Source organism: Mycteria americana, chromosome 7 (genome assembly GCF_035582795.1).
Source record: "Mycteria americana isolate JAX WOST 10 ecotype Jacksonville Zoo and Gardens chromosome 7, USCA_MyAme_1.0, whole genome shotgun sequence".
Taxonomy (NCBI): Eukaryota; Metazoa; Chordata; class Aves; order Ciconiiformes; family Ciconiidae; genus Mycteria; species Mycteria americana.
Genome location: NC_134371.1, coordinates 15,361,034 through 15,385,756, shown reverse-complemented (window position 1 = coordinate 15,385,756; position 24,723 = coordinate 15,361,034). Strand labels below are relative to the sequence as shown.

Here is a 24,723-nt window from a genome sequence, read left to right as displayed (position 1 = left end):
TAATGCCTATCAGAGCTTGGTGTCTCATCAGCGCTCCGGCTCTGCTTGCAGTGGTAGACGCCGAGGACCTGGAGCAGCGAGGCATGGCTGCAGACAGAACTGGAGCATGCTGGCAGGCTTTGACTCAGCTGCGTGGCGTGACCTTTCCTGCAGCTCTGGAGCTGGGGGCTGAGCAGGTCTTGTAGGGTTTGAGCTTGCCTGTGTCTGGTTTTAGTAACATACCACAGTTCTTGGTGGTTAAATATCTTCTCATGGGTCACTGGTGATTATGTCTCCTCTTCCAGGAGAATGTTCGCGCCCTGATGAAAGGGGTCCGGGCTGCAATGGGATACCGGCCCAGCAGTGGCCTCGTGCCTGTGACTACGCCCAATCCTGGGAATGTGGTAGGAAAGCCCTGGAAAAAACATGGAAACAGGAACAAGAAGGAGAAAATTCGCAGGATCACTAAGCACCTGGAGGCTTAGCTGTGGCACCAGTATCTGGCCTTTCCAGGGCAGGGACTGCACTGTCCTGCAGGCCTGAACTGAGGGGGGAAAAAAAGGATGAGTGGGAATTGCTAGCTCACCTGGGAGCTCCATGCTATGGACTGGCCTGGGCAGGGGATAAGAGCGGGCTCTGATAGTTGGAGCTCATCCCTTCCGAGGACAAGAGAGACCTGGCCGTTCGTGTTATCTGGAAGCCAGCCCAGATGTTTGACTGCTGCTGAAATGTCCTTTCAATGGGAGCAGATGGAGCCAGTGGGAATGTGGGTTTTTTTTCCTTCCATAAAGGATGTATTTTATAGCTGTTGGGATCAAAGCAAGCCCTGTAAAACTGACAAAAATCTTTAAACAGTTGAATCTCAATGAGTGATGTTTGTTACATTTTGAGATGCAGTTGCTCTTTTTTTTTTTTTTTTAATGCTTCTTTCTTAATTTGACAGAACACTTTAGTGTGGTGAAAAATGAGGTAAAAGGATCTTTATTGCCCTCTTCCTTCTCTGCTATGCCAACCCTATTCTGTAGAATCTGGTACTGAAACCACTCCCTGTCTCCCAGTTTAAGGCAGAGCAGAGCATGGCACACCATGCAAGGAAAATGCTGCTTTTATGTCCTTTGCACTGAGCTGGTATCAGTTGTTTTTCTGTGTGACTTCCCATTGGTATTTTAAAACATTAGCTCCATGTGACTGGCCAAAAATCTGGTGCTAATTTGTCCTTAAATATACTTGAGATTTTACTTCCTATATGGCATCGTGTTCTGTCTTGCTGACCTAGGCATTGACCTAGTTGCAGAAGTGTCGTAATAGCAGATTTTAATGCGCACATTAGTATTTGACACTAAAAAGACTGTACTTACTTGGGGTCAGACTTAAGTGATATTTACTCCTTGGTTGCCCTGCTGAAAAAATATTTGTGTACTTGGTCAGTGCTCTTTATTCCTAGTCCGGAACAGGGAGTAATGATAGGACTGGAAAGGCTTGCAAAGACAAGTTGTGCTTTGTTTTTAGGTGGTGAAGCAGAGTAACAGATGACGCTGGTCTCTGAATCTAAAAAAAGTGATTGCTGTCTTGTAATTTTGTACTTTTCAGGCCTTAAGTGTGGATGGAGAGATGAAAGCAACTGCTGAGCAAAGCCACAGCAGATGTGGGGTGTGCAACCAAGCTGGTTTTGGCTTTGTGACCCTTTGTGTGCTTGTCCTGTACAGCCAGCTTGCACTGTGTATGCAGAGGGTCCCCTGACAGCAGAGCTCCCACCTTGGCTCCTGCTTCCCCTAGAGTCCCTGCTCCCAAGTTCTTAATTACATCACTGGAGGGAAGATACTTCCCTGCCACCTGTAAAACTAAAGCATAATTATACTGAATGAATACGGTCAATGGTATTTTAAGTCAGTGTACCATAGTCTCTCCTGAGAATCTACTTTCCACTGTTTAATCTGGTTCTCCTGGAGAAGGTGATTTTTGCCTTTGTTTCCTGAAGAGGTTGTGCCCTAGCCAAATCAGTCTCTGATCAGACTTCCCAACCCTCCTTGGAGGGATGGTTTCTGCTTTTGTCCCTTATAATACTTTAGGGACCTGATTGCTCAGGAACGCCCATGTCTTTTTGTCCTGTCTTGTGTGAAGCTATTATCTGTCAAGTTACCTGTCAAACTGAAGTTGAAGTATCCTTTACTGAAGTTTTAAAACATTTCTTCTATTCTATTTCTCTCCTTCAAAGAATTGAATTCTTTGTTCTTGTTGCACGTACCTGAGTTTTCTTCTTTTGCATTCTCAGCCCTTTCTTGCTAGCTGGGTCTCCATGAGCCTCCTTGCTGGACAGGCTGTGTCCTGTAGACTCTTCCAAATCTAGTGAATAACAGCAATCCCCAGGGCCTGAGGCTTGGGACAACTCTGCTTGTTGCTTACAGAAGCCTTTGGCCACAAGACCTGCCAAACCACTTGCAGTGTTTGAGTGAGTGGAGGATAACGTAAATATGACTGAGCAAATAATGTTTGCTCAGGTTTGTTAAATGCAAACTGCTCCTTGGTGTGCTAAAGGACTCCTGCGTTGACAGAAGGAGGACCATAAGCAAGACCTAAAGGCTTGTTAATATTTTATGTTGCTATTAAGCAGTTGGCAAACTAGGTAATAGGCGAGGATCGTGGTTAAATTAATGCTTTCCTGTAGTGGTTTGGTCTGTCGCTGAACCACATCCTACCCTTGCTGGGGAATGCCAGCCGGCTGTGTTGACAGCTCCATACAGCACATAGGAGCAGCTGGCAGGCGTGAGGCAGTGTGGAGACTGCTCTGTTGTCAGGAGCTTTGCCCTGGCCACCTGCTGAAGGAGCCTCTCTCTGCTGCTCCCGTTGCTTTCTGCAGAAGGCAAGTTTCCATTTTTGAGTGTTGTTTTCTTAAAGCGCCTTGTGCATGTAGAGGGAGCGTGTGGCTTGCAACTGGCTCCAGTCTATTCTTTGAGATCCACAGCACATTCAGCACCCCAGTGGTCTCCCTCCCCTTTTAGGGGGCTTTGCTTTATAACGCAAGCAGTTTGTTTTCCTGGCTGATGTTGTTACCTGCTGCACTGATACCCAGCAGAAGTGCAGAGCTGGTTTGGGAATATGGTTTGAAGCTAAACTTCCCTTTTACGGTATCTTGTGCTTGCATCATGAACTACAATTCTCCTCCGTGCAGGGCAGGAGCTGGAGCTGCTGTTCTCCTCCAGCTTTCTTCTGCCCAGTTTAGGGAGCCCTAGTCCGACCAGGAGTCTGCTCCCAGCAGCGTGTGGTGCTTTCTACCCCGGGGGAGCTGCTGGGTGCTGTACCGTGGGCGGAGGGTGGTGCTGGCAGCCCATGGTGGCACTTCCTGCCCAGGGATGCTTGGAGCCAGCCATGCAGGGGACGCTGGCTGCGGGGCACAGTGGCTCTGCTGCCTGGCCATCAGCTCTGGCCGCACTGTGCTGGATCCCTGCCCACTCCCTGTAACTCCCTGGGGCCGGGCTGGTCTGTGGGAGGCTGTGGGGCTGCTCTGCTCCAACATCCCGCAGCGCCGAGCGCAGCTGGAGCAGCTCCTCCCTCTGCCCTAGGCTGTCCTGCGGGTGCCTGGGGCAGGGCCGGCAGCAGGCGTCTGTCCTCTGCCTCCTGTCCAGCTTCCTGGGCCACATCTGCAATGCAGTGGGAGCACTGCTCGCCAGCCAGCTCGGCATCCAGGTGGGCAAGGCTCCCTGTGGCAGGCTGCGGCCACCCTGCTGCACCCTGCCCAGCCTCCGCCATGGCCATGGGACCCACACTGCCTGCCGGAGGTGCTGCTCTGCTGCCTGGGGGTGCTGGGCCTGGGGAGGGAGGATTTTAGCAGCCTGGCTCAAGACAGCATGGCAAATGCAGCCCCTCACCTGTGGGGCTGTGAGCTGCTGGATTTCAGGGAGGTTCAGCCTCGCTGTGCTGCATGTCTCTCCCCAGATCCTCACTGGTGCCTACAAGGCTGTGGTCGACATCATCTGCTTCCTTCTCACTCTTTCCCTTGTGCCCACCTGAGTCCCAGAAGACGGCAGGTGCGTGCAGAGGTGCCCCTCCTGCCATCGGCGCGGGTCAGCAGCAGCCTGCTCCGAGCCGAGGGCTTCGGGGAGCACCACATGCTCCCAGCTGGGCAGCCCAGCGTGGGCACCTTGGGGACAGCAGTGCCTGGGGCAGTGGCGTGGCACCCTGGGCGAGCAGGGGGTGGCCGGGTGGCCCCCAGGATGGCTGAGGAGTGGGGGGCCCAGTGCAGCCCATGAGGGCAGGATGGGGCAAAGCCTGTCCCCAAGGATGACACCCTGAAAGTGAGCCCATGTCCCACGCAGCTCTGCCTCACTAGCGGAGGAGGAGGTGGTGACTGCGGCATGGTCTGCTCGCCCTGCTGCTGTCTGTGGGTGCTGGCCTGTCTCTGCTGGTGCCCAGCCCCTGGCCCTCCCAGGAGCGGCTCGAGGGAGCCTGGCGGAGGCTGCCTGGGGCAGTGTTCAAGGTGAGCTGCCACCTCCTTGGCCCCCACAGGGCTGAGCAGGCAGCGGGCAGAGCCTGGGCAAGCACAGGCAGCTGCCGGGCTCTGAGCACCCATGGGTTCGGTTCGGTTGCATTTTCCCCTTTACCACCCCTGGCGTTGCCCAAGCTGCCATCTCGCCTTCCCAGGGCTTTGTGTCCCTGGGGTGCCCAAGGCTGGTCCAGGGCTGCTCTTTGGTCCCCCAGGACCCACCCCAGGGGCTGGGGGCTGGGAGAGGCAGCCCCTGCACACCATGGCCCTTCTGGTCTGGCAGGAGGGGGTGAAGTCCCTGGGAGCAGCTGGTGGAGATGGGGCTCCTGCCAGAAGGTGTACGCTGGGCTCTCTCCAGCCCCCTTCTCTGGGCAGGCTGTGGTGGAGGTGTTCCCCTGCCTCCCCTGTTTCTTCTCCCTCCCTCGGGACAACAGGGAAGTGCTGGGCTTTGTCCTGGGGCTGCTCTCTGCCCTTGTTGCCCTCACGGCCAGGATCCCCACACTCTCCAGAGCAGTAAGTGTCTGCCTGGCATGGCTGCCCTTATGCCACCCGGTCCCAGGCAGTGACGGTGACTCCTGTGTCCCGTTGCAGAAGCCGTGGGGGGATGCGGGGTGCCCATGCCCCCTGCACAGCCCCTCCCAGCTGCTCAGTCCTTGGGGCAGCTGCAGGGTTCAGCACAGCAGCCCCCTTCCCAGTGGGGTGCGGGGTCCCTGTGCTGGCTGTGGCAGTGTCCCTGTCTGGGGACAGGGTCCGTGGCTCCAGAGCAGGCTCTGGGCTGCTCAGTGCAGGGGGAAGACATGCCCGCGGAGGCGGCTGTGGGCCACCCTCTGCTCGGCCGCAGCTGGCGTCCTCTACGCAGCAGCGACTGTCACCCCTGACCAGCAGCGACTGTCACCCCCGACCAGCAGCCTGCGCGCGTCCTGAGGGCCCTGCCCTGGCTCCCGATCGCCCCGGGCTCGGCTGCGCTGGACGTGGCCGTATCCTTTCCCAGCTCCTCTCCTGGGGCTCTCAGCTGGGATGCGGAGCTGGATGGGGCACAGCTCTTCTGGCACTGGTGCCTGGGCTGTGGGACTGGCGTGGGCAGCGGGCTCCGCTGTCACTCCAGAAATACCCTTAATGGGGGCTCGGCTCCTGTTTGTCACCTGCACGGCCGAGAGCCAGATGGGCCAGCAGCTTGTACCAGAGGTCCCCGATGCCTGGGCTCCCCCGGCTGGAGGGGGAGAGGAAGACGACAGAGGAGCAGAGGAAGAAGAGGGGTTTTTTTTCTCTCTCTGAAGGGCAGAAAGGAGAGCTGCCCCGCTCAGCAGCATTACTGCTCTGCCTCCCCAGGGGAGGGTGGAGGGATGTTTGGGGCCAGGGCCCCACAGAGGAGGGATACGGAGGGTCAGCATGCCGCAGGGCACGGCCAGTACTGGGAACATCACCGTCACCACAGGGCCATGCACATTTTCCTGCTATGCTGACCTGGGAGCAGCTTGACACCGGTGTGCAGCTCCCAGGTGCTCCCCTGGCACCAGCGGTTGCTGGGAGGGGGGAGGCTGGCAGGGGTCCCTCGTCCCCCCTGCACCCCTTGGGAGGTGGGGAGGGCCTGGCTGCAGGATCTGGATGTGTCGGCTCGGCACCATCCCGCACCCACCCAGGTCCCCAGTTCATGGTGTGGCCAGAGCAGCACTGCTGTTGGATGGGGACGGGTGCTATGCCCGTTGGTGCAGGCTGCAGTGTGGGTGCAGCTCTCCTGGTTGTAGCTGACATGGCTTGCTCTCCTTTGCAGGCTGAAAACTGGGCCCCACTTAACATGTTTCCAAAACCTAGGTCTGGGCCCAGGATGGTGGCAACCAGCCACCGCTTAGACCTGATGATCAGGCTGGTGCAGCAGGTGAGAGGCTGCCGGGGCTCAGTGCACCCCCAGGGCTGGGGCAGGATCCAGGGGCTCAGTGCATCCCTCTGGCAGAGAATGGGCTCTCTGCGGATGGCTGTGGGGTGTGTGCCCAGATTTGTACAGGGGGAGCGGATGCATCTGCCTTGCCATCCTGCACAGCACGGAGAGGCCAGCAGCTTGTGGATGCTGTTGCAATGTGAGCACCAAGGTGCTGTGCATGTACCTGGGCTGCTGGGTTTTGGTGCTCTCTCCGGTCATGTCTCCCTTTGATGTCCTCCTCTTGCTTTCTGTCACCTATCGGACTGGTCGCGGCGTGGCGAGGCTGCACAGGGATGCACAGATGGGTGCAGCAGGCCCTGTGCCACCGCAGCCCCCTGCCTGCGCCCCGCTCCCGGCCCTGCGCTCTCCTCATCCAGCTCCTCTGGTGCCACCTCCATCAACTCAAAGCTCGAGGTCAGTGCCTGCTCCTGGCTCTTTAGATGTTGTTTCTTCTCCCTTTGGGGCTCTGCCCTGCTGCAGCATGTACATTAAGGCATCCACCCCATATGGTGACAGCCCTGGTGCTGGGGACATGTCTAGAGCCCTGTTTGGCCAGGTCCATCCCAGAGCAATGCCCAGGATGCTGCCAAGGCACGCAGGCTGCTCTGCAGAGCAGAGCTCAGAAAAGGAGTGCGGAGAGTAGCTTGTTCTGTCGAGGCACAGGTGAACCACCACAGCATCTCTGCACCCCTCGCACAAGCGTGCCAGCCCCGCTCGCAGCCTCGCCTGCCTGCCTGGGGAGTCCCTGTCCATGGCTGCTCCTGAAAAGGCTGGAGCCAGGGTGAGCTCCAGGCTGTCCCCGGCTCCCTCAAAGGTCTTTGTACTCTGAGCTGAGCTGACGTGGTCCTGCAGAGAAGCTGCTGTGAAATAAGGGGATTTCGCAGGGCTCCTCTTGGTGGTGTTACATGGGCCCTTCTCTTTTTTTTGTCTGCCTGCTAGTTAGTGGAGTTTTATTATCAGGAGAGGAGGCAAGACTTGCACCTTTTCAGAGCTTCCCTGCGACCTCCTGGTAGGCTTGCTTAGTTTCTCCTAAGGGCTTTTCCCACTCAGGCTGCTGCTGTTGGCTGCAAGAGGGTTTCAGTGCAGGTCTCCCTGGTGCAACACTGGCCCCAGTTCTGCCCTGGAGGTCCAGAAGGCTGGGTCTGTCCTTCACACGCAGGACTTGCCATTGCATGTCTGAGCTGCTGCCTAGGCTGCCCATCTACTAGAAAATGTGCTTTGCAGGGTCTGTTTTTGGGGGAGAGCAATATTTTTTTACTCTTTTGGGGGGAGAGCAATATATTTTTTTACTCTTTTTGGGGGAAGGCAATGTTTTTTTACCCTATCCCTGAAAATGGAAGCATTGTAGGTGAGCAAGTGAGTGGGATGCCAGGATGCACTCACCAACCGCAAATCCCTGAGCTGCTCTGCAGTAGGGCACCATGGCTCTTGTAACGCTGCGGTCCACAGCAGGTGATGTACAAACCTCACTTCCCTCAGCTTTGCAGAGCCAGCACTACACAAAAAAAGTCCTTTTCCCATCTGCAGACCAGGCCATGTGGCTGGGCAGGGTCACGGTCGGGTTTCTCTGCTCTTTTCCTGATGTCTCAGCACAAGAATCCATGGGACGATGACTTTCGCACCAGGCAGTCCTGCAGCAAGGGGCTGCCGTGTGTGCATCTCACCAGCTTTCTGCAGTCACAGCCTGGTCCAAAAATACTTCATTATTCCTCTGGAGGAGGCTGAAAGCCTTCTCTCCTGCCGTTAGGGGCCGGCCTTTCCAAGGCAGAGGGAGAGCAGCCCTGGCCGCACAGGCGGGCGTCCCCAGCACAGCGGTGTTGCATCCTGTTGGGGTTAGGGATCCCAGCAGAGGTGCGGGTCCCCAGGGACTCCCCCGGCACCGCCCCTGCAGAGCAATGCATGACCTAGCCGTCCCAGCCAGCCTGCTCAAGGAGGTGGTCAAGAGGACCACGGTGGGCAAAGCAGCTCTTGCCCTGGCAAGCGGGGAGCTGGGTCCAGGGCCTCTCAGGCTGCTTCTGCTGAAGTTAAACAGCTCTTTCCTGGTTGTCCTGAAACACCGTTGCTTTAAAGTACTCTGCTCAAAGCTCCTTCCCTGCTCCTATGAGCTTTAAGCCATTGCCTGGCCCCAGCAGGTTCCTCAACCCCATGCATCTACGAGGAGGACTGTTGTGCTCTGCCACCCTCCCTGCGTGGTGGCTTTAGTCCAGCTTTTTTCCTGTGTTTTTTTCTTTTTTTTCCCTTCTGCAGCAGAAATATTGGGGAAAAATATTGCTGGGCTGCAGGGAGAGAGGCAGAGGACAGCTCCCCAGGGCACCTCGGAGTATAATTTCTCAGGGCTAAATGCCTGAGGTGCCCAAGACATCTTGGGACATGGAGAGGTCATGGTGAGGACAAAAGGAAAAGAAACCGCTCCTGAGTCAGAGGAACTCTGCCCCAGTGTTTTTTCTTGCTGTGGCTGTGGGAAAAGGGTCTGTCCCATGGGTGGTGTCGGGGCAGGAGGGCTGCGCTTGCTGGGTGGAGCAGACTTGGGTTTGCACTCCTGGAAATGTCCCCCTCTGATCCCCAGCCCCTTGTCACTTGGGAGTCATAGCAGTTGAGGCAAAAAACCAGAAACATTGTCGTGTCCCTGAGGGGAAGTTCCCGCAGTCCAGCCAGGCTTTTGCTGCCTGCACAGAGCAAAGGGAAGGTGGAAGCCTCTGCAGAGCCCCTTTGTGTTGGCTGGTGTTGGTGAACCAGCCAAGCTTCATCTGGGGCTTCGCAGGATTTTTGGCAAGGGTTGTCTCTGGTGGCTCTCAGAACCGGCTGTGCTTGCAGCAGCACAGGGGGATGCTCAGGAACAGGTGGGGGTCCCAGGGAAAAGGGATTCTCCCTCTCTTGACACACTCCACATCTCGCTCGGCCACCACCCCCTGTGCTCCTGAGCCCTTTCCTCACGTTGCCTGGGCGGGGAGGGACGCGCCTGGGAAAAATAGAAACCAGCGTTGTTCTGCTTTGAGTTTTGCTTGAGTTGTCATGGAGAAACGGAGAACTAAATACTTTCTAGTTTCAAACGTAGCCAATTCCCCGTTCTGGAAAGAGGCGGTGCAGGCCCTGTGCTGCCTGCGGGGAACAGCGCTGCCCGGGGCTACCTCGCACCGGCTGAGCACCGCCTCATCCTTTCTCTTTGCCGTGGGACTTGAAGATGTGATGGTGCAGTGGAGCTGGCCCGGCTCTGCTGCTCAGCCTCGCTCGGTGCTGTGCCCAGGCACCTTCGGACAACCTGCAGCCGCTCCGAGACACCCTGAGCACCCGTCCCCCTGACCGAGCAAGCAGTAAACAGCAGAAGGTCCTTCCTTGGGGCTCCCCTGAGAGAGGTGATCAGCTCTAGGGTGCCATTGCAGGCTGCCGTGCCATGCCTGGAGCACTGCCTGGGTGGAGCAGTGGCAGCTTCCAGCATCTGCTTTCACCCTTGTCCTGCTGCAAGGGGGTGTGGGGGTCCCCCGTCACTGTTGGCTGCACTCCCTGGGACTGGGGCTGCAGGAGGGGTGCAGCTCACAGCTGGGTTTAAACCCAGCAGTTTCCCCTTTTGGGCTGGTGTTTTCCCCAGCATTGGGCATTACAAGTCCTGCCCAGTCATGCTCTGCAGATTCGGGAATTGAAGCCGCCTGATCTGCCCAGCAAGGCAGGAAATGGGGACAGTCCCCACTGCGGCTTCCTGCTGGTGGCTGCCACGCTTCCTGGTCATCCCTGACTGCCAAACTCTAGCACCCTGAGCCAGGGTCCAGCAAGACAGAAACCCCCTGGAAGGTGATATATGTCTTCAGTGCTGTACATGGGGGGCTGACCCATCGCTCGTGGTCTGCCCGGCAGATACCCTCTGCTCCCGCTGGCTGCCGTAAGGGAGAGGGCTGCCAATTCCTGCGATGGGGAGGTGAATTTCTTGCCCTGGGATGATTTTCTGCCTCAAAATATGTGTGATGCAGACCAGAGGAAGCTGCAGAAACATGGAAGCCCACGCAAAGGTCAGGAGGGAGTAACCAGTTGGCATTCACAGTGCTGGGCGCATTCAAGTGCCTTGGGCCCCGTGTGCGCTGGTGAGGCTGCAGCTGCAGTGCGGGGATCCCCAGGACCCCGCAGCCCACGCTGATGGATTTGTTGCACTTGAAGCGCTGCTTTGTCTCAAACCTCGTCTGTATCTTTCAAATCCCTGTGCCGTGCCCTGCTGCCCCAGTCCCAGGATGCTGGGAGGGGAAGCCCTGGGTGCCCTGGACGCTCAGCTGGAGCAAGAGGATCCAGGATGGGGACTTGGGGCCCTGCCTGGCTGCTCTCCTGCTCCTCTCTGTTACAGAGCACAGGGGAAGGGAAGAGCTTCCCGCACAGGAGAGCGGTGGAGAGCACAACTGGGGCCAGTTTGCTCCCTGCAGCCAGAGCTTAGCTCTTTGCCCCAGGATGGGTGGTGGTGGCTCCTACAAGGAGCACATCAGGCAAAGAGCCTTTGCGATAGTCCTGCACTGACGGTGTCTCCCATGGTCTTTTCTGAGGTGCTGGTGGCTTGTAGCTGTCCTTCCTTCCCGATGGCATGCATCCTGCCCTGGCCTCTAGGGTCTGCTCCGGCTAAATAAACTGGAAGGAAGAAAGAAATGGGAGCCTATGGTGTTTCAATGCCATGGTCAAATCTCATCAAGCCATGCTGCCTGGCGCTGCCATCCCTCCAGGGGAATGGCTGAGCTAGCACCTGCCTCGGGCAGTTGAAAATGCACAGCTCCTTAACAGGGTGAGGCTTAGCAGGGTGGGGATGGGGCCCCGGGGCTGCCAGACCCTGCCTGGGTTGCCTGCAGCAGCAAAAGGAGCATTTGCAGAGCTCCTGCTGATAAGAAGCGCCTGCATTCATGTTTCCAAAGGCTCGAGCGAATTGCTGAGTGGCGAGGCTCAGAAATCCAGACGCCAGACAATGGAAAGGCTGGAAACATAAAGGAAAGGAAATTCTTCTGCTGTATTGCCTTTCCTATGGCGATAAGATAACCCAAAGTGAAACAAAAGTCTCCGCTGCAGACGGTGGGGTGGGCACCTCAGCCGCTTTGGAAAGTGGCTGGAGAATGTCTGCACAAGCTGGGATCTCCGGCGTGTGTAGCCCTCGCACGGGTGCGCAGCAGGCAGCGGTGTTTGCGGTGCTTTGCAATGAGTCTTGAAGCAACAGGTAACCTGGCCTGCTCCTGCTCTATCCCACGGGCCCATCCGTGTCCTTCATTTACACACTGACAAAATAAATCTTACTTAAATACTCTGGAAGAGCTGAGAAAAGTGAGGCCACAACATTTGCTAGTGGTACATAATTATTGGGCGTATGAAATCCCAAAGCTGGTGCCAGAATCTGTTGAAGGGGTTTAGCACTGCTGAGTGGCTGGGGGACAGAGTGACAGGTTATATTGCATGTCAGAGCGGTGAAGACAGGGACAGAGAGCGTGACCACGCAGGCAGGGCTGGGAGCAGGATTAGCTGCTGCTGTAGAGGAGGCTGGTCGTGGGAGTGCGGTGCCGGGTGGGAGCTGCTAGGGTATGGACTGCAAGTGAATCCGTGCCATGCGGGTGTGTACAGTGCTGGGCATCCCCCATAGCACCCAGAGCTATGCAGGCCATGAGAAGAGGAGCAAGGACAGCAAGGGACATGGGTGGCGTCCGAATGAGGAACGACTAAATGGGGCGAGCCTCTGAATAGACGTCCTGTCCCAAGGAGGGGATGTGGTGGGGTGGGTACTGTCAGGGCAGCAGAGGGAAGGAAAGGACGAGTGCTCTGTTGCATCTCGGAGCGCAGGGACAGGGAGCTCTGAAATGAAACTGGCCAGAGACAAGTTCAGACCACAGCCTGCACGCTCAGAGAAAGCCCAGATTAACTGCGGAAATCATTGTGGGCTATTTTGGGCAGTGAGACTGGGATGAATGATGAGCGGAGCTCAAGGAGGCAGGCCAGGGCTGCCCCTCTGGCTCAGGAAGCCCCCAGGCTGTGGCCACTGGGAGCGGCAGGGTGGGCTGCAGGAGGTCACCCTGCACTGCCCTGCTCTGCTTCGTCCCCAGACGTGAGCCTCTGCTCTGCCCCGAGGGCTGCTTGGGCGTCCCGTCAGGAACGGCTGAACCTCAGACAACAGCGGGACGGGTGCCGTGCCCGGCGGGGCAGCACCTGCTCCCTTCTCGTGGGAGGTGCCTGGATGGGAGCTGTGGGGCTGCGACGGTCTTTGCTCAGGCTGCGGGAAGGGATGTTGCAGGCTGCAGGGACCTGAGCGAAAGGAGGAGCTGTGTGGGAGAGTGCTGGGGCTCGGGCACATCACACCTTACTGTGGTTTGCAGCTCTGCAGCGGCTGCACTCGCTCTCTGCCCTGGGGTGCAGCGAGGGGAGATCAGTGGTCTCAGCCCTTTCAGATCTTGTGTTCAGTCCACCTGGGGTTTTTCTCCTTTGGTTTTATGCTGACGGCCCATCTGTGGAAAGCGGAGGGCTGAGCTGTAGGCACAGGGAGACGTGCAGGAATCAGGACAGCAGCAGCTTTGGTTGCATGGTTCTGACGCTTGCAGCGCCTGGCAGTCTGTCCCTTCATCCTGCCTTGGGAAGCAGGACCTGGCAGCAGAGCAAAAAAGGGCACAAAGCACCGTAACACCGGGCAGGTGTTGCACATCCATGCAGGGCAGTTTGCTGTAACCTCTCTGCCCGCTCCCTGTTGCCCTCAGCGGCTGCTTCTGGTGCGGTATTTGGGGAACTACCACTGGCACCAGCACCTCTGATGAAGATCACCGCGCCAGCAATCACGGTCGCGCTCAGGGGAACGAAGGGCTCTTCCCAGCGCAGAGCGCACTGGAGCATTCCCAGCACTGCTGCCAGGCCAGACCTGCTGCAGCCACGCGCTGCACAAGCAGTCGCGCAACGAGGCTGGCTGCACGCACCCGGCGTGGCCCCGGTGCTGTTGCCCCTCCTGGGCAGGTGAACTGAGCGGGCCAGGCAGGCGTCCCCCGCGGGATATCATTGCGGGCTTGTGCTGGCTGTCCCGATGGCCGACACAGCTGCCTTTCGGGTCTTCTCCTGCCCCGTGGCTTGCAGCAGAGGTCAGTCGAGCACCCGCTGCTCCCTGCTGTGCCAGGGCACGTGGTTTGTGGGGTATCTGGACCTGCTCAAGAGGCTCGTTCAGCCCTGCTGGGGAGGGTCCCCGGGTGGCCGTGCAGCAGAGAGGAATGGAGAGATGGGAGGAGTGACCTGCTTTCCTCCCTGCAGGGATGCTCTGCAGGTGGAGGTGGGCTCGTGGGCTGCTCTTGGGCTTCCTGGTGAGATGACATAAGCTCTCCAGGAGAGGATATTCTTTGCCCTGGGACTGGGAACAATGTGCCTCCTGTCGCAATGGCTGTTTCAGGGACCGAGCTCTCCCTGGGGTCAGGCTGAGTGTCCCGGGGACAGGACGGCTGCTGGCTATGCTGGGTCCCCTGTGCTGTGGCAGCACGAAGCTGAGTGCCTTTGAAGGGCCCTGCACCGCTCTCTGCACCGCTGTCGGACAGGATCTGAGCAGCCATTGTGCAAAGCAAAACAAACCCTTCCTATCGTGTCAGAGGCTCGCAGGGTGGCTCTGCTTCCAGCTGTGGGGCTGCAGAGCGAGCGTAGCCCTGCCAGAGCCGCTGATAACCATCTCCCCTTGCAAAAGAGTTCAAGTCCCTGCTCCTGGAGGGTGATGTCACCTTATCAGCACTTGAAGGCTCCCGATAAAGGGATCAATCTAACTCCAACTGCATCCCCACCGGGGCTGCAAACACAATGTACGGGGCGCAGCCAAAGGGAGCGCAGCCGGGGCCCCGCGTGCTCTTTCGCCTTTGGGAGGGTCGCAGCTGCCCGGACCCCACACGGCGCAGCGCCGGGGCCAGGAACAATAGTGGCCGCGGCAGTGCGATGGCCAGGGTGGGCGATTACCGAAAATCATGTGCTCACCCCGGCTGCAACAGAGGCAATTTGTCAAAGTCCCATTTTCCTTTCCCTGATAAGATAGGGCTCGCAGAGTACAATAATGCTTTCCTGAGATACAATTGTGGCTCTTCTACTCGGCACACACACAGGGGAGGCTAATTTTGGCCTTGCTGGGCTGGCAGGGGGTGAGAGGAGGCCTCCGTCTGTGTCGGGGCTGCGGTCCAAGGGGCAGAGAGGCTCTCTGAGCCCAGAGGACCAGGACGGCCCCAGGGGCAGCAGGGTCACGCTGGCTCCCACGGGCTGGCACAGCCCCTGCTCCTGGAAGGTGCCACGGCTGCAGAAGGAGCAGTTGCCGCTGGCTTCACGATACAGAGCCGATACGATGCAGCACGATGCTGCAGTCCTGCCGACACCTGGTAAACCCTTCCCTGGGGCTGGGGCAGCCAGGATCAGCAGCACTCCCCCTTACCCTTGCAGGCACGCAACACACGTAGCTGCACCCTCACGCCCTCTTCTCTCCTGTGCTTTGAACATTATCCTGTCCTAAAGGCAGCACCGTGATGCGAGGCCGGTGTTCGTGCCCTGGCTGAGGAAAGCTGCCTGTTCTCAGCTGTCTGCACCACGGCTTGCTGGCCGAGCACAGGCAGGAAGGCCATCTCGGCTGCCTGTTGCAAGCCAGTCCCTCCGCAGGCAGCTCTGGTGCGACCACAGTCTCAAGAAGAAAGCAGTAAATGGCACCATTGACAAAGCCTGACCTTATGAAATCCCTGGCCTCCCTGGGAACCAGGCCTTTTTAATAATATATATGTAATATTTGTAGATGCTGGATCTGGCCTTCCTCGGGAGGGTAATGAGCAGCACACCCCTCCGGTGGAGCCGACGTTTCCATTTTGGCATATTGCTTGGGATGCACTTTCTGCACAGTTTGAAATCTGAGCATAATACTATCTTCATGAACCACGTTCACCAGTCTGATAATGTGACCTGACAAAAGGTCAATGGAAAAGTTAATATAATTTATTGGCTGATTTAAAAGAAAATAATCATCTGTTTTTCCTTTTTCCTGACCCCCCACCCGCACCCAGCGCCCTGCTGATATTTTCCAGCCATTCCCAAAACAATGGCCAGGGTGGGAATGCTCTGAGCGGGCGCAGCTTTGGAGGCTTTTCCTGAGGGGCTGCAGCCACATCTGTCTGCTTGGCTCCCCCTCCCCGAGAGGTGTGCAGGGGATGCTGTGCTCAGCCAAGGTCACCGGCCTGGCCAGGGACAGGGCTGGCACCAGGTCGGGTTTGGGCAGACCTAGTGGCTTCAGTGTTTGCTGGGTGTCCCCTGCTCCATGGGGTGACTTGAGCTCACCTGCTTTGAGCTCGAAGGGGGACCTTCACATCTGCTGGGTTTGTAGCTGTGGACAGGAGGGAGATGTCTAGGATGAAGCCCTCAAGGGCCCCAAGAACATCCTCCCCACGGACGCAGCCCTTTGGGGAGGTCTCCGTCGGCACGTGCTACGCTGCCTCGCCGGAAGGCTGCAGGAAGCCCCAGTGCAGCGCACAGGCGTGTGCACATGGGTGCACTCCTTTGCGCGTGTGTGTGAGCAGGCCAGGCGGGACGTGCTGTCGTGCAAGCACCCCTCTTCTTGCATAGTCCTCCCGTTGGGTTTCCCAGCCACCAAGAGCGTGCTGCCGCTCGCTCAGCCTGCGGCAGGGGGTTGAAAGCTGCTTCACCCCATAGCTACTCAGCAACCACTTGTCTCCTCACGCCCTGGAGCCCGCGCTGTCTGCAGAGCCCCAAGAGGTGTCTGGAGCAATCAAGCAGCCAGATGGTTGTCAGGGCATGACCTGTCCTGAGGAGGCAGATGTGCTTGCTTTGTTAGGGTGGAGCTGCAAAAGTAATTAGTAATTTCTTATGCTAATACCTTTCAGATGCAAAAGAAAGAACCCAGAGGGCAAGGGATGGTGGAAAGGATTCAGTGGCTTCTTCTTCAGCATTAGCTGCTGCTTAGAAGTGGTGGCTTTAGAGCTGCTGCCCTGCTGAGCCGTGGGAGGGAGAGCATGGGGAAACCATCTTCTGGCATGGGCTGGGGGAAGGAGAAAGCCCAGGGCTGCCCATTTCTGTCAGGCTGCAGCACTGCTGAGCTCTGTCATGGTGCTACCATGGCCAGGTATGGAAAACCCTGGCTCCTGTCAGCAAGCGATTGTCCTCCCTGGCTTCTTTGCAGCACTGTCTCCAGGCCCGGCTGTTGCTGAGGGCAGGCTGGAGAGATGGAGGGAGCCCAGGCAGTATGGCTTGGAAAGCAGGGGGCAAAGGAAAAGCGGGTAACTTCTAAAGTCTGTAGTTTCAGGAAAGCAAAATGAGCCTCAAACGTGATCTCGCCTTGTGTTTTGTAAAGCTGGTTTGTGCATGTTTTTTGCGTGGGGCTGGCTGTAGCCCGGGGGCTCCCTGGCTGTGCAGCTCTGCCTGCTGCCCACCCTGCCCGGTGCTCTGGGGTGCTGCTGCCCGCCAGCAAACCCAGCCTCCCTGATGTGGGGGAACTGGGCTCCCATGCTGGGACGCTCCCCTGCCTCACTCGGGGAGCTCAGGAAGGGAGGAGAGCTGGAGGCAAAACCCCCAGGCCTGGGCTCCATGGCGGGTAGCCCTGCGTTTCTCCAACCCTTTCACAAGCAGGAGCCTTTGGATGCTGCTGTGCCCAACAGCCCAGGGTGCAGGTAGCCCTGGCCAAGGCCAGCAGCAGGCATCCCTTGTGCAGAGCTGCCTGCCTCTTGTTGCTCTGCAGTTGCCAGACTGTGCTGCTTGTGTTCCCAAGGATTTCTGCCCGTCCTAGAAACTGCTTTTCAGTGTCTTGGGGGTGAGCTGATCTTCTCTGGCCCTTGCACAAGACGTTCTTTGCCCACCAGCACATTTAGCTCCCACTCTCTTCCAGCTGGTGCTGGGCCATGTGGGCTGGGCACGCTGGAACTGATGGCAGCCATGCCGCCGGTCTGCGGGGCGAACGAGGAGCCACTGGGGTGGCAGAGGGCATTGCAGAAGCATAGCTTCTCGGACCGTAATAAACTTGTGGACTTTGCCTATTTAGTTGAAATAATGGAGATGGAAAAGTTATTCATGAGGATGACTGACCGTGGGCCAAATGACCAGGCAGCGTAACCTGCCTAGCCTCCTTCTCCAAGGCGCTGTGCCAAGGAGAGGAGATGCACGCAGGCTCTGGCCCCCTGTGCTCTTTGAAAGTAGGCATGGCCCAGACTTGCTCCAGAGAGCACGAAGCAGAAGAACGGCTTCCCAGCCCTCTGCTTTGTTGTAACAGCACTGACCGCCGGTCTGCTGGGCGGTTTCCCAGGGGATGCTGTGAGAACAAGGTTGTGTAAGTCCCTTCAGCAATAAGTCTGCCTGCTCTGCCCTGGACCATGCTGTTGAAATTGTGTCCTGTCTCCAGGCACAGCAGGGGTTAGGAGTTGTTCCTTAACCTGGCAGGACAGGGGTATCTTTGGTTTGAGAGCTGTGATAAACCCCTGGAGAAGCTGTGGATGCCAAATGCCCCCCGTGCTGCCCGTGTTGCGGTCCCCGGTGGGATGGCAGTAAAAGGGAGATTTGTGTTTGATTCTCTGACGGGAGGGTACACAAGCTGTTTCCTCGCCCTGAATTTCAGTGCACTTCAGCTCCTTACTGCATGCCTGCCTGCTCTGGGCCAGCTCCCGTCAGAAATGGCCAGGACAGTGGTGTGCACAGACCTTCAGCCTGGCCCAGGACGGCTGCAAGAGCTGCTGCTTCTCTGCAATTGATGTCGAAGGACAGAAGGTGAAAGCAAGCATGGCATGTGCTATAAAAATCAAATCCAGGGATCTTTTTGGTTCAGCAGGGGAACTTTGCTATGATAAATATGTCTCGGAAACTGGGAACCCAAACAGCAATAGTTCAAAGACATTTTTCCGGTGCTGCAGATCTAAAGCTGCTCATCACAGCACAGCCCTTGTCAGGCTAAGTGTAACAGGGATCGCGTCCTCGCTTCCCGCCAAGGGTATAAAGGCAAGGCACTAATTCGCAGATCTTGAAGAATGTGCCAGTGGTATTTCAGCAGCTCTAATGCTCTGCAGCCTGTTAAGGCTGCACAGTAACTGAAAGGAAATAGCTTTGTTTTTATTCACTTGGCTTTATTCCTAATTCACTCTTTGATGCCATCAGCCTGGGATAATACATTTTCAGAGATATGCTTGAAATTAAGGAAATGAGTCTGATTAAGTCCTTTAAACATACTTTGAGGGAGAAACGTACCATAACAATAGAGGTATTAAAGACCGTATTTTCAAGCAATTCTAATATGAAATCAAAACATTGCACTGTTAGATGGCGAGGTCCATTAGCGGTGTGTGTGCATTCTTCAGCTGGAGAGGATATCTCCTTCTCCAGCTAGGAAAATTGCCAGAGAGCTTGAATCTGTCCTCTGTGCTGGGTGGGCAGTGAGAGGCAGATTCATTTCACAGTCCCTTTACCTGCAGCCAAACAATAAATGCACAAGCACTTGCCCTTTGCCAGTTGTACTCTGCTAGGTAAAAGTGATGGTTTCTCAAGAGCCTTGTGTTCGAGGTTTGCCTGCGTATTTTTGTTTTTAGCTCTGTTTAGATAGTTGCTTTATTTTTTGTAGCTATCCTGGGGTAGTGTATCTGTAAATAGGTTACCTAGTATTGCACTTATGCTGTGCATTGGTGTGGGTGGAGCTCCCCTCATTTACTGGAATACTTCCCAGTGAAGTCAGTAGCTTTGCAAGTACCTGCTGGGTCCCCCTGGCAATTTTTCCCTCTGGCTGGAAGAATTGCTACCAAACTCAACCCTCCTTCATGGTGCGGCAGCCTTTGCTCTGCTGTTACCATCACCAGTGCTGATGTGGTGCCCAAGGATTTCAGCCCGGCCCGGGGGCTGGATGCAACAAGACCTGTGCAAGCCGTCAGGAGACCGGCGTCTGTGGCGGAGACGATCCATCAGCGAGTTTTTGGGTGCGCGCTGCATGGCAGCGTTAAGAAATAATACAGTGGAGGTGTGAAAGCAGGTAAAGGCACTCAGATCGCACTTTTCTTTAGGTATGATACAGGCTAGGCAACATCTGACAGTCCTATTGACTGAAAGACTTCTGCATTATTTAAAGAGGGGACAGGGGAAAGGGACAAGTACCGACAAAAAGGACGTGCCAAGTAGCTGCACAGTGATTCAGTTATGGCTTTGTGGCAGCAGGGAGCCAGGAGAGGAGAGGGGATGGCAACTTCTGGGGAGGGAATAGTCTTTAAAGGGCCTGAGAAGTAACCTGGAGACAGGCGTGACCTCCTTTACTGCTTCCCATGGCAGTCGTGGGGCTAGCAAGAGGAATGGGAAAGCACAGTATTATTTATTCCATCTACTATAAAAGTGACTATTTAAGATCTTGTTCGAGTAAATAGAGCAATGAATTCCCCTTTCACTCTAACTGCTGCTGAAGGCATGTGACTTATTAGATATGCTGCTGTTGTAATGGAAATAACTAGCCAGGCTATTTTAAACCAAGAAGAACTGGATGTCTGGGGAAAGGGGGGGAAAAGGACTGGGTGGCACAAGAGAAAAGAGAGGCTTCATCTGTGACAGTCTTGGGCACTTTGTACAATTTGCTCTTTAAGCTGTTTCACAAGCTCTTCTGGCAGAGAAGTGATAATAAATTGTTTAACAACTTAGGCTTGCCAAAGTAGTTTAAGGAGCTTTCAAAGGAGACTTTTAAAGACTTGTGGCTTTCAATTGCATGTGAATCATCTTCTTGAAGAGTGAAACTGTAATTGCAGATTGCTAACCGCTATTTCATGGGTCACCATATACCTGTTTGTGCGTTCACAAGCTCTGGCACTCAGTTCAAGAGTCAGATGTTCCCGTGCAGATCCCATGCCCGCGTCCGTGAGCTCAGCATGGCAGCGATGCCGTTGCTGTTGCCAACCTACTGAACTTGAAAATCTCAGCTGGCAGAGCCTGCAAGCAACTGAGGTCAAGGAAAACAAATAAAGGTAGGAGGAAGAATGTCATGCCCACCCATGGCCAATTCCTTCCCCTCTGCAACTCAGGGAAGGCACGGAGCCTTATCCACTCTCAGCCCCTTTTCTTATGAGGCTCTCTTTATTTGCTTAAGGATGTACGGGGATTAGAGGGAGTGGGCCATGGGGACTTCATCCCCTAAGCGTATAACACCCTTGCCAGGCAAGTCAAACACACGAGGCCAGAGGTGTCCCACAGGAGGCCCCACGGCTGTTCCCGGGGAGGGCTTGGTGGCACAGGGCTAGCAGAGGTGTGCTTGCAGCATCTGGGACCAGATGTGGGCAGCTGGGCTCCTGTGCACTGCAGAGGTGCGTCCCATAACCTCCTCTGAGCTAAGGCACATATTTATACAGCCCTACCAGAAAAGGCAGGGTGGAACATGCTAATATATACACATTAAAGAGACCGAATAAATAAACAGTAGCTTTTGATTTATTTTCTCTGCTACTTGGATATCTTAGTTTTGGCACAAGATAGATTTCGTACACAGACGTGATCTCCAGATAGGCTCTTGTCCTGGCTGATTTAGAAATCGTGTGCAAAGGAGAAAAAAGCTTTGCAAATGTTCTTAAAGCAAAATGATTTTTATGCTGTGTATTATTTTTATGTGTGTTTCATTTTACTGCTGAAGCACGTAAAATCCTTGGCCCCCCTCAGCAGGGTAATATACAACAGGTAATAAGGTCCATCTCTGCCCTGAAGGATTTACAGTGGTTACAGTCAGACTGGGAAACCACATAAAATATGATTAGTCAGCCTGAGACTCACTAAATGCCATACACCTAATGAGCATCATTCAGCACATCTGTGCCTCCACCTGGGAGCGTGCAGGGTTTGGTGGGGCAAAGCCGGACACGGAAAACAGCGTACGCCCTCGACACAGAGGAAAAGGTGGTGGGAGGGAGCAATCGAGAAACATCACGGGTGAAGAATGTTCTAGTCACAGGAAGTTGTAAAGGAGCTGGTAAGTGTTATTGTGGGGCCTGTACCCAGCTCAGGTTCAGGTGGAATACATGTGACTATGAAATCGAAATAGACATGGGAAGCCCGTTAAGAAAGGCTGCTGGAAGTGATCTAAGCAGGCTGTTACAGCTCCTCCTTCCTCAAGCCCCATGCTGCTTGCCTGCTCCCACATTATTGAGCAAAGTCTCAATTACAGTGGCTGTGAGTGGCCGTGACATTTCCAGAAGTCGTGACAGTGCTGGGTTGTGTGCTCTGGCTCATTTTCTCCTGTTAACCAGTCTCACTAAGGTGAACTGGACAGAGAAAAACTGTAACTTATCTTGTAACTTTTTTTCTTCTTGTTTCTACCAGGCTGAACACGTGATGCTTTAAAAGCACCGAACACCGTGATTTCTATGTAAGCCATAACTTGCCCTGTGACCCGTCCCTTCCCTAGAGAAGCTGCAGCCAGCGATGCTGCGGGAGAGCGGAGCTTGCCAAGCACTTCCAGCGGTACAAACCAGGGTGACGCCAAGAGCTGGAAAGCAGCTGAGAAGCAGCTTAAGGAGATGGGTGGAGGGAACGTGCCAACCACAAAATTAACTTTCGAATTAATAAAAGCCTGCATGGTTTGAGGTTTGTGAAGCAATAAATGAGTTCAAATTTGCCAGAGACTGAAAAAGAAAAGCAATTAGGTGTTAAGGGAAACCTTCTAATGGGGATAAAGATAATACATTCGAATATGCGATGGGTTGAAAAATGTGATGAGAAATTAATCTTTAATTGAAAATGACTAAAGGGATTTTGATGAAGAACATAGAAATGTTTGTATCAAAGCAAATCTTTCTACTCCTGTTACTAATAGGGAATGACAGAATAAGAGCTTCTGTTTAATAGCGCTAATAACTTCATAATGTTTTTCCTTTGAGTCATATGGTAGACTCTCTTTACCACTCAATACTTAGTCCAAACAAATCTCCTCTTTGGCTTCTCCTCATTGTACGCATGTTTCTGGGTCTGTATGGATGTCTGCTACTTCTGCTTACACGTTTTGCCTCTTTTTTTCTCTTTCCATCAATATCCAGGCGGAATGGTACCCATTTCAATCTCCCTGCCTTCGTATGACTCTACTGGGGACGCTGCTGCCAAGTTTGCAAGGCTAAAAGCAGTTATGAGCAAAAGTGAGCCTGAGGAAATACTTCAGTGCGATCTGAATGGAAATTGGGGGAGTTCTTCACCAATGTGTTATTAGATGACTCAAATGCTCACAATTTCGATGTCACTAAAGGAGGTTTTTCTGGTTTTAAAATGAAACAAAACATCCTGCTCAAAAGGGGAGGTATAGGCAACAATAAAGAATTGTATATAGGTGGAAATTTGGCAAACTGATAGCAATGGGTAGATCAACAGTTTGGAAACAGGGGTAATGAATTAGAGAAATTCAGTAAATATACATATACATATATATATATATGTCCAATATGATTGATCACCACCCAGTGGTGTTTCCTTGAGGTATAAAGAAAATCCTAGCAGTGATTCAGATTGGATGTTAGACAAAGACAATAACAATTCAGTGAAAAAAAGCTGAAATTATTCAGTAAATGTTTCTGTTCTTTGTTTGGAAAATGGACAGAACGATGTCCCCAAATTTAATGGAGGTATTTTTGTCTTCCATGTGTAACCAGAGTGAATGAAAATCACTGGTTAATACCTGTCTTTTAAAATTCGCAGGCAAAAGTATTTTTAAAATTGCCTTACCAAACCCTTAGTACTGATTTCTCAGCAAATGCTGCATCGCTGAATTTCCAGAGAATCAGGGGAAGTAACTGTTGAGTCATTGTATGAAAACCAGTAACTGATGTGTCCTGGGTAAGCAGGAACTGAAGCTCGGCTAGGCTGACACCAACCTTTGGCAAAAGCAGTAAGGAGGGCGATGAAGCCTGTAGTCAACACAGAATTAAACTGTGACAGTACTAGAGTTAACACATTAACAGAAAATAGATGGTTTTAAATTTTTTTTTTTGAGTAGAGGAAGGTGACCATTCTGATTTGAGTCAGAGCAGCTCAGTATTATCCCTGACCCGTGGGCAGCTGCCAAAAGAGGCAGTTTTGTTTCTCGTTTTCTTTTCCTCTCATTCCCTCAAATAGTGGTCACATGCCTGCTCAGTTCAACTCACTGGGCCAACAGAAAACTATGCTTTTTCTTTTTATTATTGGCAGAGTTTCCTGCTGGATCCCCGTGCTGGGCTGACTCACCCCGGCGCTGTGGGGTCACTGGGGCTGGTGCGGGAAGCCGAGAGTGCAGCTGGGGCGATGGGATGCTCTGCCAGATGGATGTAGCCCCTGTTCAGTCACTGCTGGCGTTGCATGCGATGAGATATAATGGTCAACGGCTCCCTTAATCTGCAATGGAGGAGAAGTAGTGGAAAAAAAATAGTACTATGTGAAAATAAATATAGACCCTATTGTGGTTTCCAGACCCCCTAAACTGGTTTACAGTGCTCTTCAAAATCTTTAACTGATGCATCTGAAAACTTAACGCATCATCATCCACCTGAGGGTATGTTTAGTGAAGTCACACGGGTGTCCCTTTTTTGGCCTTACAGTGTTGATTATATGTTACCTGGGAGTAGTAAAAATAATTTCTGATGTAGTGTCTGGAGAGATGCATAAGTTGGTGGGACAGTAATGGAGTGGGCTATCCGGCACGCCGTCCGGCTATCCGGCACGCTGGCTTTCTCGGCTGGGTGTATCTAAGCAATGCAAGCTCTACAAAATGAAATGCCGGGTTGTAGGCACTGAGGGCCGGATGGCAAAAGCAGTTGACAGAAGCAGAGACGGGTTATTAAAGGCAGGCGTGTAACTGATGGCGGGGTGTGCAAAGACCCCTTGGCACTCCCGTTGGGCTGAGGGGAAGAGGAGCCGAGCGGCCCCCTGGCTCTTTTAAACAGGGGGGATGGGGTTGGGTCCCACACCTGACGCGGGGTCTGCGAGGGAGCCCCTCGCCGCCTGGTGCCTCTGCTGGGGTGCCCCAGGGCACGCAGAAGGGACGCTCATCTCTTACAGGGAGGTTTCCGTGAGCTGTTCCCCACCCTCTCTCACCACTATGTAACATATGGAGCGGTCATATATAGCTATATAGTGGCCTGCTCCTCCGGGTGCTGCGGTTGGCTGTCAAGCCCCCCATGGCGTGAATGCCTGTGCTGGATGGGGTCAGCTCCTCCAACAGAGGCTTTAGAGCTCTTGGCCCGGTACTGCCTGCGGTGCCGCTCCCCACCCCGCGGCGACTGAGGACTGGGGGTAACTGGGGCGGATAACTTGAGGAGCCGGCCCCCGACCCCACGGGGATTTCTGCCCCGCAGCTTTCAGGGGCAACATCCGGCCCCCCAGCACCTGCAAGCCAGCACCTGCGGCCCGGGGGACCCCCACTGGAGCGAGGCCCTGCAGCCCAACG

The 24,723-nt window shown here is 54.6% G+C and overlaps 1 protein-coding gene and 1 long non-coding RNA gene across 3 annotated transcripts in view; both read left to right on the top strand.

Annotated features, from left to right (window-relative positions):
- LSG1 (large 60S subunit nuclear export GTPase 1) overlaps positions 1 to 24,723 on the top strand; it is a 352,612-nt gene that overhangs the window by 11,583 nt on the left and 316,306 nt on the right. Inside the window, exon 14 of one of the 2 annotated variants that reach the window (XR_012776447.1) lies at positions 285 to 737. Coding sequence is in view for 1 of the 2 variants with exons in the window: in XM_075507173.1 (XP_075363288.1) it covers positions 285 to 464 (180 nt within the window). In the remaining variant the exon portion in view is untranslated. Of the gene's footprint in view, positions 1 to 284; positions 1,505 to 24,723 lie in introns of those variants that run through there. The other variant, XM_075507173.1, reaches the window with a different exon arrangement.
- Positions 19,073 to 23,784, top strand: LOC142413042 (uncharacterized). The gene is made up of 3 exons (XR_012776670.1): positions 19,073 to 20,296; positions 21,639 to 21,902; positions 23,490 to 23,784. It is a non-coding gene; the product is annotated as an uncharacterized LOC142413042 (long non-coding RNA).